This window comes from Culex pipiens, chromosome 1, assembly GCF_016801865.2.
Source record: "Culex pipiens pallens isolate TS chromosome 1, TS_CPP_V2, whole genome shotgun sequence".
NCBI lineage: Eukaryota > Metazoa > Arthropoda > Insecta > Diptera > Culicidae > Culex > Culex pipiens.
In genome coordinates, this window is record NC_068937.1 from 54,718,108 (window position 1) to 54,737,538 (window position 19,431).

Genomic DNA, 19,431 nt, shown 5'->3' on the forward strand with positions numbered 1-19,431 from the left:
CTGAATTGATGGTGTGTTCAGAATTCAGAAGAATGACACATTTTCCATCGAAAAAAAAAAACACAAAAATAGTTTTGAAACTTCGGCCATTTTTCGTTACTTAACTCTAAAAAGTGCAACATGGCATTCTATGGGAAATAAAATGTTCTTTAAGAAACTGCAAAAACCCAGAATGGTCATTTTTGAATTGAGAACCAAATTTTACATTTTAATTTCGTGTATTTTTATAATTTGCAAGTTTATTTTTTTCAAGCGAGTTGTGGCATTCCATGTTTGTTCCATCCCAGAGGGTTCCTGAGTACCAAAACTTCTTAGCATGGTGAACTTAACGAATAACAATTAATTGCCTCAAATCTTAACTCGGAGCGTATGGTGGTGTGTCCCCACACTATTTCCTACTCTGTACATTCAGAACTGTATTGTTGTTTGAACACCCCGAGCTCAAACACAATCCAATTCAACGAATCATCTTTGCGGTAAACTTTACGCAGTAGGCCTGGTTGCTTTAACGCTTGTGATGTTTGTGCATTCTTATACAATTGCGCACTGCAAATTTTAATCAATGAAAAGAAGAGTGCTAGGGGTGCTAGGCGTTTAAAATTATACGTTGCAGGGTTATTTTTTTAAGTGTAGCAATGTCCTACAAAATTGTTGAACAGAAAATCAAAAAAAAGATGCGTAAACATAAGGGGTTTGTTTATTGATTTATCGAGATCTTACGAATAAAAGTCAAATTTGAATTACCTCATCAAATTTAGGAGTTACATACATGTACAAAATCAAAAATTTCATATTTCAGAAAATTTAATAAATCCACTAAAAAGATGATTTTCAATCACTCCTGAAAGTTTCATAAAGATATTTCATGATTAAACTGAGTAAGAGACGATTTACGTTAAAAATTTTGCCATGCGCAAAGCGAACTGTCGAACTTTGTGAGCGTTTTTCTCTGAACTCCGAGTTGATTTACGGGTGCCACGATATCTCGAGATGGGATGGACCAAATTGGCTGAAATTTTGAAGTGTTGCTTTTCAAAAAAAATACAAAAATCTTAAACTGGTGATTTTTTATATGAAAAACATAAAGATATTTTTATCTTTTTTTCAAACAATTTTTTTTTGAAAATCGGGCTTTGTCATGCACACAGGACCGATTTAACGAGGCTTCACCAAAATTTTGAGCCGATTTGGTCAAAGCAGTGTGGAGATATTGTGGCACCCGTTTTTTGAAAATGCTAACTTAAAATGGCTATATCTCCGCAATGATACAACCAAATATCTTCAAATTTATTTTGATATAAGTTGAAAATGTGTATTTTAATGCCCTTAAAACATAATTCAAAAAAGTTTAAGTGTGTGCCCAAACCAACCTCTTACATTTTTGTCGATTTACATGTATGTAACCCCTTAACTTTTTACATTTGAATATGTGATCTCGAAGCTTAAGCCTAATAATAAAGTTTTTATTGGAATTTTGAGTAACGGGCTAATTTGCGGAGGTAAACCCAGACCGTGGGAAGTAAAAGTGTACTCCTCACTCTTCCCCCAGTATTTTCCTCGAGCTTGTTCATGAATCCATTATCACTCGTCTCTAAGAAAAAAGTCCAACCATTGCGCCATTTCCCTCCTCGTTTCGCTCGCCAAATGAGAGTGGTTTTAGAAATTATAATGGAGGCAGCTTTCGCGCGCACGTGAATTTGAATAAATGAGCACGATTCGGATCATACCTCTTCTCTTCTTCAAAGACCTCCCCCCACACTTTTCATCATCATTTGGAAAACATCTTGAATCGAGGAGGATGTTAGACGTGGAAAAGGCCTGTGTGCCTCGAAACTCGACAACAAATTCAATTCCATTAAAAAAGTGCGCCCTGCAGAAGAGGCCTCTTCGGCGTCGACGTCGTCGACGGTGATGAACAGTTGGTAATAGAATTTACATAAATTTCGCAATTTATCCGAATTTGCGAAACACATTATTCGCAGCGCGAAACTGCAACAAAGTGGCTTTTTTCTCTCTCATTTTTGAGTGGTTGATTAGTTTGAGTGTCAGCAGCATACTTACGTATTTAATTCCAAATCTAACCGAAATTTATGATTAAAAGCTTTTATCAAAAGTGATGTTCGATGAAAATGTTTCCCCGTCTGAAAAGAGAAGAAAAAAAAGGTATGATTATAGTACTTAATGAATTACGAAACTTTCACCTAAACAGAATAGTTTTACACCTTTAGCCCAAATCCAAGAAAAAGAGCTTTCTCAGCTGAAAAAGGGACACCGGAAACCCCCAGCGAGGCATAAAACAAACTATTTAAATTAATGCGTTCCACTTGAGCGCCATCGCGGAAAATGCATATTTCACCAAGGGAAAAGATCCTCCCCCCCCCACCCCCAGGAGGGAAGAAGCGCAAGTGAAAACTTTTAGCACTACTGCAGCGGCGGCACTTGTTACAACAACCGGTGTTGTGACTCTCAGCAGCCAGTTAAATGCAACGGAATGCACTTTTAAGCAGCACTACAGGTCCCGTTGATTTGAAAGCTTCTGAGATCCCAGCAAGCGGAAAAGAAGATTGAGTTGTCTGTTTTGCAGAGCAGAGCGAAAAGGGCGCACACTCGCGGAAGGATTGCGCTTTTCAAGTGAGTTTGGGAGCGGACTTTGAAAGTTAAATTAGTGCTGGAAATGTTGTGTTTTCTGCAATACAATTTTGAACCAAAATTTCGTAAATCTCGTATTACTTTACTGCCGCTCTTATCGGGTCCCATATGTCCCATAAGTAAAAACAGTAATCAGAGAAAATCACAAGTAACGCAACCCGAGCATGGGTAAATAACAAGGGAAATGCGTAATAATACCTTTCTCTGGTATCAATACCAAATTTTGGTATTCCTGGACCCTTTAAAATTTGTCTTAAGGATTATGCAAGAGCAAAATGTGGTATCATACCAATTTAAGGTATTGTTTTGATATTGCAAAATTTCAGAATTTGTCAATGATCGAACACCACATTTTGGTATTCTTTTGGTATTACAGTGTTTTATCAAATTCCTCTGCAACTATGGGAAAATTTTGACCAATTTTGACAAAATAATTAATTTTGCGCTAAAATGATGTCCAAAGCGAATGCTTTTATTCAAAACCGGAAATTTCAAACTTGATTTTAAACATTTTTGATATACCCCCTACAGAAATGACTTGAAATTGTGAAAAATTTTCTTAGTCAGGATGGCACATTTTGGTATAATTTGAATATTGAAAGGTTTCATCAATTTTCTCTGAAACTATGGGAAATTTGTTAAAAAAAATTTACGAGTTAATTAATTTTGCGCTAAAATGACTTGAAACCCAAAAATGTTAAAGATGATTTTAAAAATTAGTGTGATATACCCTCTAATATTTTTTTCAAAAACGTTGAAATATCTCTAAGTCGGGATAACCAAATACTTTGAAAAACGAGTCAATCGACAGATTAATGAATTTTGGTGAATTTCAATTCAGTTTCATTTTAATAATACTTATTTTTCAATCTTGTTATTTTTCAGAAGCTTCAAGAACTTCAAGCACAGGCCGTTCATCAATGACAAATGCATTCGGTGTGGTGAAGAATATCACTAATAACAACATGGAATCATCAGGTGAGTAGATTTGGCTGTTGCATATGAATAATTTCCGTTTTTTCACTAACTGCAACTGCTGCACTAAAAATGGTATGAAAATACCAAATTTTGGTATTACTTGTTCAAATACCAGCGACCAAAATGTGCTCTTGGTTGCCCAGTAATAGATGGTAAAATACCATGAAATCATACCAAAATCATGTATGTGAAAGACCACAGAAATACCAAAATATGATTTTCCAAGGGCGCGGGAATACCTAAAAATTAAACCATGGCAATACCAAGTTTTGGTATTCAAGCAATGTTCAAAAATCCAGAAGACCTCAACTTGGTATTGAAATGGTTTTATTTTGAGGTATTATTTTACCCTTGGAATAACATGGTTTGGTATTGTTGTGCCCTTCCACATACAAGATTTTGGTATGATTTCATGGTATTTTACCATCTATTACTGGGCAACCAAGGGCACATTTTGGTCGCTGTTATTTGCCCAAGTAATACCAAAATTTGGTATTCCCGTGTTATTTACCCCTGCTCGGGAAATGTGCCACCCATAAGGTTACGGATTAGAATTTTACGAAAAAGTGAATTTTCTAAGGTTTTGTGGAACAAAGTACTAAAGTTTATTGGTTTATTGGTAGTTCTCATGATTTCAAACCAAACTGCATCATTTACTCAATATTGACGAAATTACGGACGGACTTGATTTGGGCGGCAGTAAACCAGTTACCCAAGTAACAGCGAGGCACTAAATAGCGGCATTAAATCAGCATTATATTGGCATTCAATACCAGCAAATAATGCTTTAAAACATTTAATCAGCACTTTTCCCTTGAGAAATATTTCAAGTGACGCACAGTGATGCCGATTTAATGCCTTACCGAAAGCTCGAACAAAAATAAACTGCTTTATCGACGTCAAGGCTGGGGAAAAAAAGATCAACTGCTCCACAACACTTGGTGGTAAGCCTCTTTTGTTTTTTTCCTCCTGTTGCGTTTCATGTGGGAGTGTGACACTTTTTATGTTATTCTTGCATTTTTCTTGTCGATCTCCAAGATGCGCGCCAGCCAACTGATATATTAATGAGTGTTTGTTTTGAAAGTATTAATCGATGTGGTTCGAACGATAAAGAAGACTTTCTTTCTGCTGTTTTGAGTTTCTGGCTCATGAGAAAACCTAGTTGCAAGCACTGGCTAACTGCTAACGGGAACTTGCTTTTCCGAGGAGTGCTTGATCCACGGTTGGCAAAATTTCACAAAGTGTATCAGACTTCCGGAAAGCAGCTTTTTGCTTGTGAGAAAAGTCATTCAATTTACCGTTTGATAATGTCCTTTGTGCTATGGGCATATGTTTTGAAAAATTAATTACAGGATGCTACAAAAAAAAACATTTCAATCAGCGGGAATTGAACTCAGTTCACACAAAATTAAAAACTGATGCACACTGGGGAACTGCGCCTTAGCCCGCACGCTTATTAGAACGGCATAACGGGAGAAGGATCAAAGTCAATAAGAGCGTGTCTGGCTGAAATGTTTCCCATATCGATGGGTTACTTTGTTGGTAAACATCAAATGCTTTGGGGGGGTGGGTGACGTAAGCTTTGAAAAATATTTGAAACGGCCTAGTTTTTTTTTTAAATTATATTCGAATTTTTCCGATTGCAAATATTTTTGCCCACCTCCCTCCCCTCTTCTTTTAAATCTATACGCAAAACTAGGGGGTACAATTTTTTAACCATGTTCAATTTTTTTTTGAAAATAGAAGTCTACCCAAGTAACCGTGGGACTGTATAAGATGGCTTTAAATCCCCTCTATATCAACATATAAAGTATGCATACAGAGTCTCAAAACTTTATATTCACTTTATACGCATGGAGGTAAAATTGAGTGGCGACGGGTAGAGTTGATATAAAGTTATACCGCGGTAAAACGTCAAAATACTACCTTACCGACGGAAATAGAAGAAAAAAACAAAAAGCTTTGCGCGCAGCTCTCTCTCTCTCTTGTGAGAGAGCTTTTCACGCTGGGTTGACGGGGTTTCCAAGCTTGTTTGTGATTTTTTGCTGTGTTGTTCTTCATTCGAGATTCTAAGCTGCTTGTTGATTCGATATTCTGAGATGTTTCACCTAGATGCCCTGCGCCAACCGTCTCGTCCGTCCTGAAATATGTATGAATAGAGGAGTTTTGTCGATACTGTCCTTAAAGGTACAACAAATGCAATCACCTACCAGGTTAAAACAGTTCATTTATTGATCACTAAACTACAAAACTTTACAATATATTCACAAAAGGTTCACTTTTTCATCTGAATTTATTAATAATTAATTACATTTCAGGGTGTTACAAGTTCTAAACTCTCACAGCGCCAAAAAAACCACCACAAAAATACAAGCACTCTCTCACTATAGACAACGACCGCGGTGAACTCCCTTTCGGCGAGTCGGATTGGACGGGATCGGCATCACGTCCTTGATGCGGCCAGGGCACGGCGCGCCGAATCGGCAACCGGTCCAAAGTTCATGGTTCGATCTCCGCCGATGGCACGCACGATGTGCAGCGCGGAGTTTTCGAGCAAATTTCATTTTTCTGCGACGTCCTGAGCGGCCTCGTAACGATCAGCATTGGTTGTCATGAAGCCGGTGACGCGCTAGTTAGTTCCTTGCCGGAAAGATCTGTGACGCGGACGAAGGTGTCGTTTGAGCTGGTGCCACTTCGAACACGACCTCGCCATCGGGAACCTTCGGTCCAAACGAAACCTGGACCTTTTTCATGACTTTGTTCTTGCGGGAGCAATCGCAGCTGGAAGAGGGAATAATTTAAAACTGAGCTTAGTTTAATTGAATATGTATAACTCACCTTTTTCCCAGACGCGGAACGAATTTCCTGCCATAAACATAAATATACCACCAAATACTGCCAAACTTTTATTGCCCTCACTAGTGTTAAGTTAGTGTTTTGAAACATTTTAAGAAATGTCAAAGTGTGATGAAACATTAAAGGCTTACTTTACAGTGATATATAAAGCTTACCAGTAATGCTTCAAAACATTGTTGGGATAAATGCTTTGAAACATTATTTGGCTGTTCTATATGTCATTATACAGTAGTTTATAATGTTTCAAGCTAAAAATGTTTCTAAACATTTGGAAAGCTGATTAATAGTGTCATAGCATCGGGAATGTTTAGTTAGAGTGAATTTAGAGTTTTGATTTAGTGCTTGTGGTTACTTGGGTAATCAATTGAAAACAATCTAAAATGCATTCTGCTGCATTGATGTCATATTTATTATATTTGGTGTCGTTTGAATTTTTTTTCTGAATTTTTTTAAGAAGTCCCAATTTGAAGCACCAAAACTTGACCAAAACTACTTTTTCGTCAAAGCATGGATATTTTGGAATCTAATGATTGCAAAACAACTGGGCAGGAGTATCATGCATTTTAAATAACTTTTTATATTGAAATGTTCTAATTAGAACTCGTAATTTAAATTTTTATTTTTATTTTTCACTCCCCCCTCCCTCGACGTTGGTCTGAGTCGAAGGATATGAGTAAGATAGTGATTGAAATATTCAATAATTGAGTGATTGAGTGGCTTAGCGAGTCAGTTAGTCATTGAACAATTTTGTTGGTTAACGTGTTAATTAATTAGTTAGTGTTTAAATGAGTGAGTGAGCAAGCGATTGAAATAAACTTCAATATGTCCGTCTCAGGATTTCGGTACTTCAATATTTATGTTTTTCAAAAATTATGTTTTCAAAAAAATTTTAAATTTCAAAAGAAAGAGAACTATTTGAAATGCATCAAATTAAAATTTTTGTGGTATTATAATGAACAGCACAGTAAAATAATAGTTTGTGCAACAAGTTGCTAAAAGCAGATTTTTTTCAGCACAAGTTTTACATTTATCCAACGAGGTTTCCGAGTTGGCTAAACACGACGGGTGCTGAAAAAAACATGTTTTGCAACAAGTTGCTGACAATATTTGTTGCAATTCCAAAAAACGATTTTTGAATGAAATTGTATGTTAATCATCCATGTGTTAAGTAAATTCACCGTTCGAAACAAAAAAAAATATTGAAAAAAAAACTTTTTGCAATTCCGCTGTGAAACTGTCAACTTTTCCTGTCCTTCTGAAGAAATGAAACGGCCTACTTTTTCCTACCAAAAATAACAGAATCGAATAGCAACACTTTTCAAAATAAATGCTGAAAAGTTCTACTTTTCAGCACTGAAATGAGTGCTGAAAAGTTGAACTTTTCAGCACTTGTTTCGAAAAGTAAAACTATTCAACGTTTTTTTATTTAAACGATTTATTGGAAAAATACATGAAAATTTTACTTAAAATTTCACTCAATAGGTGTTTTTCGGAATTGCAAAAAAAATTGTATGGAACTCGTTGCAAAACTTGATTTTATCAACACTCGTCGTATTTATCCAACTCGGTGAACCTCGTTGGATAAATGTACGACTCGTGCTGAAAAAATCCTCTTTTTGCAACTTGTTGCATAAACTACTATTTCGATTCAAGTGCAATGCCATTTCAGTGCAATGCAAATGGTATTAGTCAAAATAAAAAAGGGTTAAGGAAATCTAAATGATACATTTGAAACTAACCGAGGACCAATAAAACTGTGTGATTGTTTACAACTATTCACAGAAGGATTATTTTTGGCTTTTTGCTTATATAATTAGCATATTTAATTTATGTCTTCTTTTTCCTGAGGTATATACGCCGAAAAATGTCAGCAAAAAATCCTTTTTTATAGTTGACAAAAAAGGATAAGCTTAAAACTGTGAAAAAAGCAGCAAAAAATCTGAGCGACTTGTCGAAACAGTCCATCCCTGGCAAAATCGCTCGCAGCGAAGTGGAGATCCTTCAGCTTTTGGCAAGAACACTGGCAGCCGTAGGGTTTGGCCACTTGGCCACTTTTCGAGGAGGCTTCCACTGCAAGGCAAGTGGCTTGACAAAAAAGCGGAACGCGGTTGAAGTGCTAAGATGGTTAACAAAAACGCAACAATGCACTTTGGGTTTTGTTTGAGGAGGGTCGGGGTTTTTATTTAAATTGAAGTGAGTTTTAAGGGGGAATCGTCGTTTCGTCACGAAAAATGTTATCAGTAGTTTTATTCAAAAACTCACAAATCATGAGCCCTGTTCGTGCAGGAATTCTCTGTTACAAAATACGCCATCGTCAATCGCCATCAAAATGAATCACAGAGTCCGGCCAAACTTTTCCCCGTCGACCATGGTGTGGTGGCACACCACTAATTAATGACCAGGCCTCCGCCGTCCCTCGACTTTGACTCGCCGGAGGTCAAAAAACCGTTCGTCACGTTCGGTTCTCGGCCCCTCCTAGAGCTCTGAAGTGGCCGCCGTTCTCTAATGCGAATCGTACGTGACGTTCCGGCTAGGCACGGAATAATTCGAAATGTTACAGCTGCCCAAAAACGAAATCCATCAGTTGAAAGTTTGAGGGGAGTTGTGAGGGTGTGGGAAAGGGTCCCTAAAAGCTCTCTGTAGCCCTCGGTGATTGAAGCTTAGAGGCGTAACGAGTGCTGGAGGACTGAATTGACATCGTAGTGATGAAATTTCCATCTTTAACCTCTTTAAATTTGAGAATTGAAATCAAACTGAGCTAAAACAGGTTAAAACTGAACGAAACTTAAATTTGAAGACCGTAATTGAAAGCTTAGCTTGGTGTTTCTTGATGATTTCATTGGAAACTTGTATTACTTCTACCTAGTCTTGCTTTAACTTTTGTCATAAAACAAAAAAGAAGAAACTGAGTACAAAAGTATTTTCTACAAGAAAACTGAGCACCGTCATCATTGTAGGGGAAAGTGGGGCAAGTGTAACAAGCTAAGGAAATGCTCGTTATAACCCATTAAAAAGTTAAAAAATCTTGCGGATTTTATTATAATCATCTTATTCTAGGTCTTGACTAAGACTTTGTTTAAACAAGTTTTTAAAAAATCCTGTTTTTTAATGTGAAAAATTGATTTTAAAATTTTTGATTTTCCGTACGTTCTACTCAACTAGTGGGGCAAGACGAGCAACCCGTTGGGGCAAGAGGAACAATGCATGAAAAAATATGGTAATTTGCTAACAATTGAACTGTTATCACTTAGATACATCAGATTAGAATGTATTTGAATGGTTTCTTCCATTTTTAGATTAAATAATAATATTTTACTAAAATTTTTATCGTTTTTACGAAAAAAAAATACTACTTCGATGATAAATAGTAAATTTTCATAATATCACTATACTTTGTATGTACAATTTTTTTTAACGATTGTTTATCAGTTTTTAAGTACTTTCATGTATTTATTCCCCAATAAAATATGTTGTTGCAGCAATTCGTAATTTTTTCCATACTAAAAATCCATATGGTACACTTGCCCCACCTGAACAAGATTTTTTAAAAGCTCTCAACAAAAATAACCAAAAGTTAAATCATACTTTGTAATAGGTGCATGTCATTTGTAGGGACCCTACTGATCTAGGAAAAATAGCATTTTGATAAAATGAGCCTTAAAACGAACCCTAAGCCTTATTTTGTACTTTCCAAATATTATAAGAAAACAAAGGTTTCGAAAAAAACTTCATTAAATCTTATGCCCCGTGGCGTTTACGTCATTTTGGCGGTTATGTGGTAGTAGAATCATCTAATTGCATTGCTAGCAACAATTCCTCATACTGGAAAAAATCAAAATTGTACAAATTACGGCCGTAGGAGCGATTGTTCCTCTTGCCCCATATGGTCGTCTTGCCCCACCTTCCCCTACCTCTCATCACCAATCTTCACAAACGTTTCGCTGCATAATGCTTTCTGTAACGTAACACACTCCGAGATCGTCTTTTGCTGACACAATGGTGACCTGTGAGATGACAGCTGCATGCATACACACAGGAAACATCTGCAGAAGGGAAACATTAGAAAGCAAGAATCGACGACGCCGGTTGCTTCAGTGAACAACAACAACAACAACAATGGCTTCGGTTATTACTGCATGTACAGAGCAAGAGCTGCAGACAGTACCAACCAACACTTGTCCTTGGTCCTAGACCTCCGATGATGGAGGCTTCTTTCTACTTTGTAAAAATGATACACGGAAAAATATGACCAAATTGACGATTGTCAAAATTGTCAAAATTGTCAAAAATGTCAAAATTGTCAAAATTGACAAAATTGTCAAAATTGTCAAAATTGTCAAAATTGTCAAAATTGTCAAAATTGTCAAAATTGTCAAAATTGTCAAATTGTCAAAATTGTCAAAATTGTCAAAATTGTCAAAATTGTCAAAATTGTCAAAATTGTCAAAATTGTCAAAATTGTCAAAATTGTCAAAATTGTCAAAATTGTCAAAATTGTCAAAATTGTCAAAATTGTCAAAATTGTCAAAATTGTCAAAATTGTCAAAATTGTCAAAATTGTCAAAATTGTCAAAATTGTCAAAATTGTCAAAATTGTCAAAATTGTCAAAATTGTCAAAATTGTCAAAATTGTCAAAATTGTCAAAATTGTCAAAATTGTCAAAATTGTCAAAATTGTCAAAATTGTCAAAAATTGTCAAAATTGTCAAAATTGTCAAAATTGTCAAAATTGTCAAAATTGTCAAAATTGTCAAAATTGTCAAAATTGTCAAAATTGTCAAAATTGTCAAAATTGTCAAAATTGTCAAAATTGTCAAAATTGTCAAAATTGTCAAAATTGTCAAAATTGTCAAAATTGTCAAAATTGTCAAAATTGTCAAAATTGTCAAAATTGTCAAAATTGTCAAAATTGTCAAAATTGTCAAAATTGTCAAAATTGTCAAAATTGTCAAAATTGTCAAAATTGTCAAAATTGTCAAAATTGTCAAAATTGTCAAAATTGTCAAAATTGTCAAAATTGTCAAAATTGTCAAAATTGTCAAAATTGTCAAAATTTCAATATTTTGTCAAAAAAAAATCAAAAATAACAAAAATTTGCTAAAATTGACAAAAGTTACTAAACATTACTAAAACAATTCTGGAGTTTTTTTTAAAAGGTCCAATTAACCAAATTTCCAGTTTTTGCTTTTTGGGTGTTTTTGAAACCGCCTTGAGTCAAGGGGGTATTAAAAAACACCCAAAAAGCAAAAACTGAAAATTTGGTTCATTGGACCTTTTCAAAGAAAACTCCAGAATTGTCAAAATTGACAAAATTGACAAAATTGTCAAAATTGACAAATTTAATATTTTGTCAAAAAATTTCAAAAATTACAAAAAATTGCTAAAATTGACAAAACTTACTGAACATTACTAAAATTTGCTATGGATTGACCAAAATTTACAAAAATGTCAAAAATTGACAAAAAATTACATAAATTTACACAAATTGACAAAAATTGACAAAAATTGACAAAAATTGACAAAAATTTACAAAAATTTACAAAAATTTACAAAAATTTACAAAAATTTACAAAAATTTACAAAAATTTACAAAAATTTACAAAAATTTACAAAAATTTACAAAAATTGACAAAAATTGACAAAAATTGACAAAAATTGACAAAAATTGACAAAAATTGACAAAAATTGACAAAAATTGACAAAAATTGACAAAAATTGACAAAAATTCACAAAAATTCACAAAAAATAACAAAAATTTACAATAATTTACAAAAATTGTTTGTCATCAAGCAAATAAAATATTTTTCCGTGCCTAAACCCCACCAGTACCAATGGCGTCGCATAAATATTCCAGTCAGGACAATTTTCCAATTCCGGTCGCCGGAAAATCTCTGCACTCCGATTGTGTCATTGTCGCCTTTCTGTGGTCGCTACTTCTGTTCCTTCCTTCGCCCTAAAATGTGACGAACACTCTGTCCGGGGTCCGTAGAAATGTATCAAACTTGAGCGCTGTTTGAGGAGCGTCCTTTTCCGGAGTAAAAGTATCGCTGACAGGCCGAATTCTTTCGCCATCCGGGGAAAATATTTTGACACCTCTTTTTTCAAATTCCCATGCGAGAGAAAAGAAGGACATCTGAAAAGGGGTTTCGAGCCCATCATTTTCAACGAACCGAGAATCGGGGTTTTTTTTTGGGAGTGCCATCAAGGATCGTTGAGTGTGGCATTATTCAATTTGTGCAATGATTTATTAGTCGATGGGACGGACCGAAGGGCTAGGGCTGCTCTTCAGGACAAATTGATTCCCGGGATCGATTTCGAAATTGGCTGTCCGGCATTGGACATCAAGTGGAAATGGGGGAAATCGGATTTTTTTGTTATTTTAGGAGCAAAAAAAAAAGGATTGACAACGAGGTTCGGATGTGTTGAACAGCTGTTTGGAGGGATTTTAAAGGGATCAGGGGGGGTTGATTTACGGTGACACAACGTTTCGTGATCAAATCGAATTTAAGGGAAGCTTCTTCAATTACGGACTTAAACATTGAGATTTAGACGTTGTCATAAACTTTGTGAATTTCAACGAAATAGTCTTAGCTTTCTATTACGGACTTCAAGGTACAGGTAAGCTTAAACGCTTCCTCGTTCTTTTGATTGGTACAGATATGGAGTCAATTAAGTCAAGGTTAAGCTTCAGTTATCCGATCTAGTCCAGAGTCAGTATTAGGGATATTAAATGTAAGCTCTCTATTACGGACTTCAAGGTACGGATAAGCTCAAGACCCTCAAAGAATAAGTGACTAGATTTCAGGTAAGTACAAGTGTTGAAAATTTTAAGTGACTTTAAAAGTATCTATTGAATCAGGTAAGTACCACAGCTGTCAAAAATCAGTCAATATTTGCATTAAGTTTAGGTTAGTTCCGATCTAGTTTCAGTTAACTTTTAGTTCACTCTCAGTTCAGCTTGAGTTTTCTATCGCAAATTGCTAGAAGATTGCATTCAAATGTCACACATGCAGAAGACAAGGCAAAACCCCCCCTAAAGATATGCAACGCCATCGAAAAGTGGGCCACTGCCACGATTTACATAATGCGAACAGAATTGGATCGACAAAACGGTTCCAGCTTTATCGCGGTTTTTTTTCCCGAGCTGCATTTCGATGCGACGACAGGAGGGAAAACTCGTGATTGTGTAGCACCATATTTCTAAATTACAAATCCACACAACCTTAATCCACTAAACTATACTTTCATAAAACTTACTCTTCTCCAAATCACAAAACTTACTCAATTTTATCCCCTAACCCCCCCTATAATAAAACAAAACCCAACACATAACAACTAATCACATATCATATACTTACAGCACCCCACCCTCCCCCCCTCCATCCCGCCCCCCACCCCCCCCCCCACCCACCCCCCCCCACCCCCCCCCCCCCCCCCCACCCCCCACACCCCCCACAAAAACAAAACCACAACCCCAACCTAACCCCAAACCCCACAACCCCACCCCGACCCCCCCCCCCCCCACCCCCCCCCCACCCCCCAACCCCCGCCACAGCCACCCCCCCCCACCCCCCCCCCCCCCCCCCCCACCCCCCCCCCCCCCCCCCCCACCCCCCCCCCCCCCCCCCCCCCCCCCCCCCCCCCCCCCCCCCCCACCCCCCCCCCCCCCCCCCCCCCCCCCCCCCCCCCCCCCCCCCCACTCCCCCCCCACCCGTTTATGAGGTACGAACTGCTACGGACTTAGCTGTCAATACCGAATCACCAGCACAAACATGCCGGACAGGGCCGGTATTTGTTTTAGACATTTTGGGAATGAGTCCAGAAAGGGGGGGCTTTTCCGGTCGGATGCATTCCGGATTTTGATATCGGGGCCGATCTGAAGGTTCGATATGGAGAGATCAACCCTGATTGGGAGGAAAATTGCGGGGTGGAAAGGGGCCAAAGAGTGCAAATCAAGCTCAGAACTCAATTGAAATAGCCCATAGTTTAGCCGATTAATGAAGTGTATTATTGATGCCGGCGGAAGGGTTGGAACTTGGAGGGGGAGGCAGGTCTGGGGAAAGAACCCTACCAGGATTATAATAATAGTGTGCAAATCAGCCTTGTACAAACAAGCATATTCCTGGTGTCTGCCTGCACACTGGTTTTCTGTGAGATATGTGTGGAGCGAGCACGTGCATTTCGGGTTGAAATTTTCCAGTTCACCAGCAGTGAAATTCGATTTTCCGGCCCATCCCATCGCCAATTACGGGAATTGTTGTAACGCCCTTTTAAGAAGCTTTTCATTGTACAAAATTGTTTCAACATTTGATACCATTAAAATTTTCAAATGAAAATATATCAAGCCTACATATTTGAACCACAGAAATAACCTGCTAGGTGCATTACTCATTCTAATTTCCCCACAGCTATCAGCTGCAGTGGCAGCTTTCCACTGTTGCCCTTCATGTTTTCGGTTGAAATAATAGAGCTTAGACCACGAAAAAAAGGTCCCGACCAACAATGGTTGCTCGGTCATCGCTGGCGGTGTATTTGCATTTGACCATGTTGAGGTTAGAATTACACCAAAAATAATATTATCTCAAAACTCTGCGTGTGCCATCCCTGGAGTGGAGCAGGGTTTTTTTTGGTGAAGGGCAGAACATACAAGCCCTTTGTTACGAGCAGAATAAGCAGCTTTAGTGGGAAATCTAGTTCATGGTTGCATTGAATTTGGCCGCCATTTTGCCTACAAAAAATGTTTTTCAGAATTAGTTTAAAACCAAACCCAAACTACGGATCCAGTTCAGAAGTTGTCGAAATCTAACGAAACTGCTCTTCAATTACGGACTTCATGGTAAAGGTAAACTTTTCAGATTTCATACAAAAGTTGCAATTAAATAAATCAGGTAAGTACCAGTGTTTTAATTGGGGTTTTTGATACTGTTAGCAATTGTTGGTTCGGGTAAGTAAAACATCTGTCAAAGTTCTGTCAATTTGAATTAAGTTTCAGTTCAGTTTCAGTTTCAGTTTCAGTTCAGTTTCAGTTCAGTTTCAGTTCAGTTTCAGTTCAGTTTCAGTTCAGTTTCAGTTCAGTTTCAGTTCAGTTTCAGTTCAGTTTCAGTTCAGTTTCAGTTCCGTTTCAGTTCAGTTTCAGTTCAGTTTCAGTTGAATTTTAGTTCAATTAAAGTTTGGATAAGTTTCAGTTCAGTTTTTTTACACTTTAGACCAGCTTGAGATCAGTTTTGTTACAATTAATGTTTTTTTCTGCATTTCAATATCGGTTGGCCCTTTTTCCGTCAATTCAGCTCCTAAAGCGATTATCTCACAACACTAGCGCTGCAACAACAAAAAAGACACCCCAAAAAATGCCACGTGCATCGCAAAAGTTACAAATTGATTTAATTATGCTTAAAATGTTGATGTAGTTTTTTTTGTGCTGCACCCAGCTCTCGATGCTGGCTTATAAAATGATTGCCACCAAACGTGGTCTGCATAACTTTTTGTGGTCGGTACGATGTTGTTTTTGCGAGAGATAATTCAATATATTTTAATTTTTGCCAAAAATATTTTTAGTTTTTACGAATGCTATCCTGAATAAAATCGAAATGCATTGTTTATCAATTGCTTACTATCAACGTTCAATTCTTAAATTGATCAAATCTAACATTCAAGTTGCTCCAAAGTTCAAACTATCCACTTAAGCTTTACCATCTCAAACCACACTTCTAGCCTCTCTGATGTGTTTGCAAACTCCTTCTTCCACTGGTCAATAATCGTTTGGCTACCGAGCTGCCATCGTCTTGGTCTAAGGTCCATGTCATCTGGTTCTTAGCATATCTACTCTAGTTTAACTTTTCCCTTTTCCACACAACAAAAAGCAAGAAGCTGTTGGCAAACTAAGCCAGCTGGCTTTCCACCACTGCCTGCACTCTCGTGTGTGTGTGCGTGTGTTTGTGTGGGCTGAATTTATTCTAGACGAGCAGAGAAAATCCCTCCCAGAATGACTTTGTAAACTTGCATCCTCTTGTTGGCTGTAAACTGTGACAGACTGACGAAATAAGATTGTTTGGAAATAACTTTGTTTACGTCAGGGGGAGTTACGGGAAACATTGTGCTTTCTTCAGGTAGGGTTTACCTTTGCTTGGGATGGTTTTTAGTCTTGTTTGTTGATTTTGTTGCATGTGATATGCCTTTCAGGATGATGGGGTTAAAAAACACTAAAATGGTAAACTACACCTCAAAAGAGATCGTTTTATCATTTTACCTCTGAGTACACCACAAAAGACATTTAAATTCATAATAAAGCAAACTCTCAATCTGTTCAACTCATCAAATCTCATCGTGAAATGTTAAGGCCTAAATTTAGTCATTGAGCAACTCTTCTATTACGGACTTCAAGGTGCAGGTATGCTTAACACATTTCGAGCAATATTTGCAAAATATCAGGTAAGTAGAAGTGTAGTGAATCGTGTAAATGGTTGTGAAAGTAATTGTTTGTTTAGGTAAGTACCAAATCTGTCAAAAATCTGTCAACTCTTTAAGTCAAGGTTAAGTCCATTCTTCAATAAGTTTCAGTTTAGTTAGTTTTTAATTTTGCTAAAAATATATCAGTTAACCAAAATGCTTAGATCGCTCCTGATCAAATTTACTGTAGGCAAATTGTTTGATAAAAAATTGAAAGCAAGCTTTTACACTATTTTTAAGAGCAATCCTAATATGATAAAAAGACTGGTTATTGGGCCTTCACGCTTATTTAACCCCGCCAAATTGTTGCTCAAATGAAGCGACTTTCCGCTAAACCACCCAACCGCTGGTAATCTCATAACTTATTTCAATAGATCTGGCATCATTCGTGGTGCGACTTTTCCGGGGGTTTTCTTTTCTACGCGCTCGCGATAGGAAAACGCTCCCCATAATGCACCAGCGCAAAAAAGCAAGGGACTAAAAGCTTTATTACAGACTACTAATTTAATGAAATAGTAATAAAAATAAATTACACTAGCGAAAGGAAGATGGCGACGACTGCGACGACGACGATGAAAGGCAAATCATTGAAAAGAGGGACTTTGGCCACCGCTTCCCCCGGTGGATTAAATAAGTTTTATGGAGGATAAGTGATTTACGGAAAGCTTTTCTTTTTTTTCCTTTGGTTCGCGTGGGTGTTGGATGAGTTTTTTCCCCATGTTGAGAAGGTAGAGTATCCTTTGCAAATGTTTACTTTTGATTCGGATAATGGATTTCCATTGGTAAACAGCATCAGTAGCATCATCAGCGCAAAGGAAATTAAACTGATCTGATGGTGTTTTGGTACTTACGAAAGGAAGTTGGTATTTGATTGGTTTACTTACCTGAAAAGAGATTGGAAAATTGAAATTCATTAGTGTTGTTTAGATTGGAAAATTTGGTGAGCAATGTTTGGTTGTTGCTGTTTTTTTTGTATTATGTATTTTTTCATTTCGCTTTTAATTGGACCCAGCACAAAAGTGTTTCATGAGCAAACTCTAAAAAATCAAAAACTTTTCAAATTGTTCCCAAATTACAAAAATGTCAAAAAAATTCACATTTTGTGATATACAATGAGACCAAGATGTGATTGCTAACAATGACTATGTCGAGGACTATAATATGTTGTTTTAAATATTTCAATAAACTCTCTAACACGGACGCCCAAGCCTCCGAAAGCAATTGGAACGGAACAAATTGTTTTTGAACGCATTCCACCGCCGAATTTTGTGCGATTTATTTTTACACGCAAAAAATAGTTGGAGCGATGTTTTTAATCAAAAAATTACTGACTTTATCAAATCAAGCTCATCTAGACATCCCTACAAACACTGGAAAAAAGTCCCAATTGGTTGAGTTTTGCCCGAGAACGAGCGAGTTGAATTTACCGGTTAATGGCAGGGTTGTCAAAATTTCAAAGTTTATGAATATATCCAGAGTTTTTTTTTATTTTGAAAATGTCCTAAAAACTAATGTCTTTCAAGAAGTGTTTTGAAATGCATTTTATACCAGTCCAGTTTTTTTTTGCAATTACAATCCAAACTCGATTATCCGAAGATCGATTATTCGAAATTTGTATAGGACAAAAACAAAATAATCGTTTTTTTTCTTACATGAAACATTAAATGAGCATGAGCATGAGCATGAGAGATCACCCATGGTTGCCCCTCCGTTGCTGAACAGAACCGTAATATCCTTTCAGCACTAATGATCATAGGCTTCGACGATTCCGTGGTGTTTCCCTTATCAACAGCATGTATGAATGCGCTGAAAAGATAAAACACCATGATTGCTAAAGCTAGATCAGTTGCGAATAGGTAACAGTCATTGGCCACCAACGGCGCCCGCCATGTCAGTTTGTAGATCTCGATTTTTAGGGACGGGAATGTTAGTTAGCGCAGGTTGCTACTAGGGCAGCTGATTTACTCTGTGCTTACACCCCACAAGCGCCAGGAACCTGAAAATTGGTTAGTAGGACAGGGTGTTTGGTCAGGATTCATCATAGAAGATGATGATGCGACCCAAAATCATAGTGTTTGTTGAAAGGTATTATATTTTATTCTCAAGGCAAACAATCGGTTGCTGCGGATGAGACATTTCCCGTTTAACTGTTGTTAAATTTTAAATGAAATGGTTTAATCTTAGACAGCCGGCTGTGGAAAGATAAAACCAAATAATATTTATTTATAAAATGAGGTGTTAAACGCAATGCTGCAATGATAGCGTAGTCTGATTTTTAATTATATAATCATTTAGTTCATGAATTTGCAACGGAATAGACGCGACGAACTCAATCATCAAGTGCCTTCCGATCTTCTTTCTGTTAGCTAGATAAGGTATTGATTTTCGTTGCCTCTCGAGCTACGATGCTATGGAGAGGGCTTAACACACAAACAACCGACGTCGAGCCCTCCGAGCTACGGAGCTATGGGAAGGTCTTTTCAACACAAAAAAGACTCGCGC

The 19,431-nt window shown here is 37.1% G+C and overlaps 1 protein-coding gene and 1 pseudogene across 9 annotated transcripts in view; both read right to left on the reverse strand.

Annotated features, from left to right (window-relative positions):
* Positions 1 to 19,431, reverse strand: part of LOC120413521 (disintegrin and metalloproteinase domain-containing protein unc-71) — a 982,641-nt gene that overhangs the window by 347,598 nt on the left and 615,612 nt on the right. For all 9 annotated transcript variants that reach the window (XM_052707188.1, XM_052707187.1, XM_052707193.1 and 6 more), the window contains one exon: positions 2,062 to 2,141. In XM_052707188.1, the coding sequence (XP_052563148.1) occupies positions 2,062 to 2,141 (80 nt within the window). The remainder of the gene's footprint in view (positions 1 to 2,061; positions 2,142 to 19,431) is intronic.
* On the reverse strand, positions 5,656 to 6,756 carry LOC120421826 (40S ribosomal protein S14b-like; annotated as a pseudogene).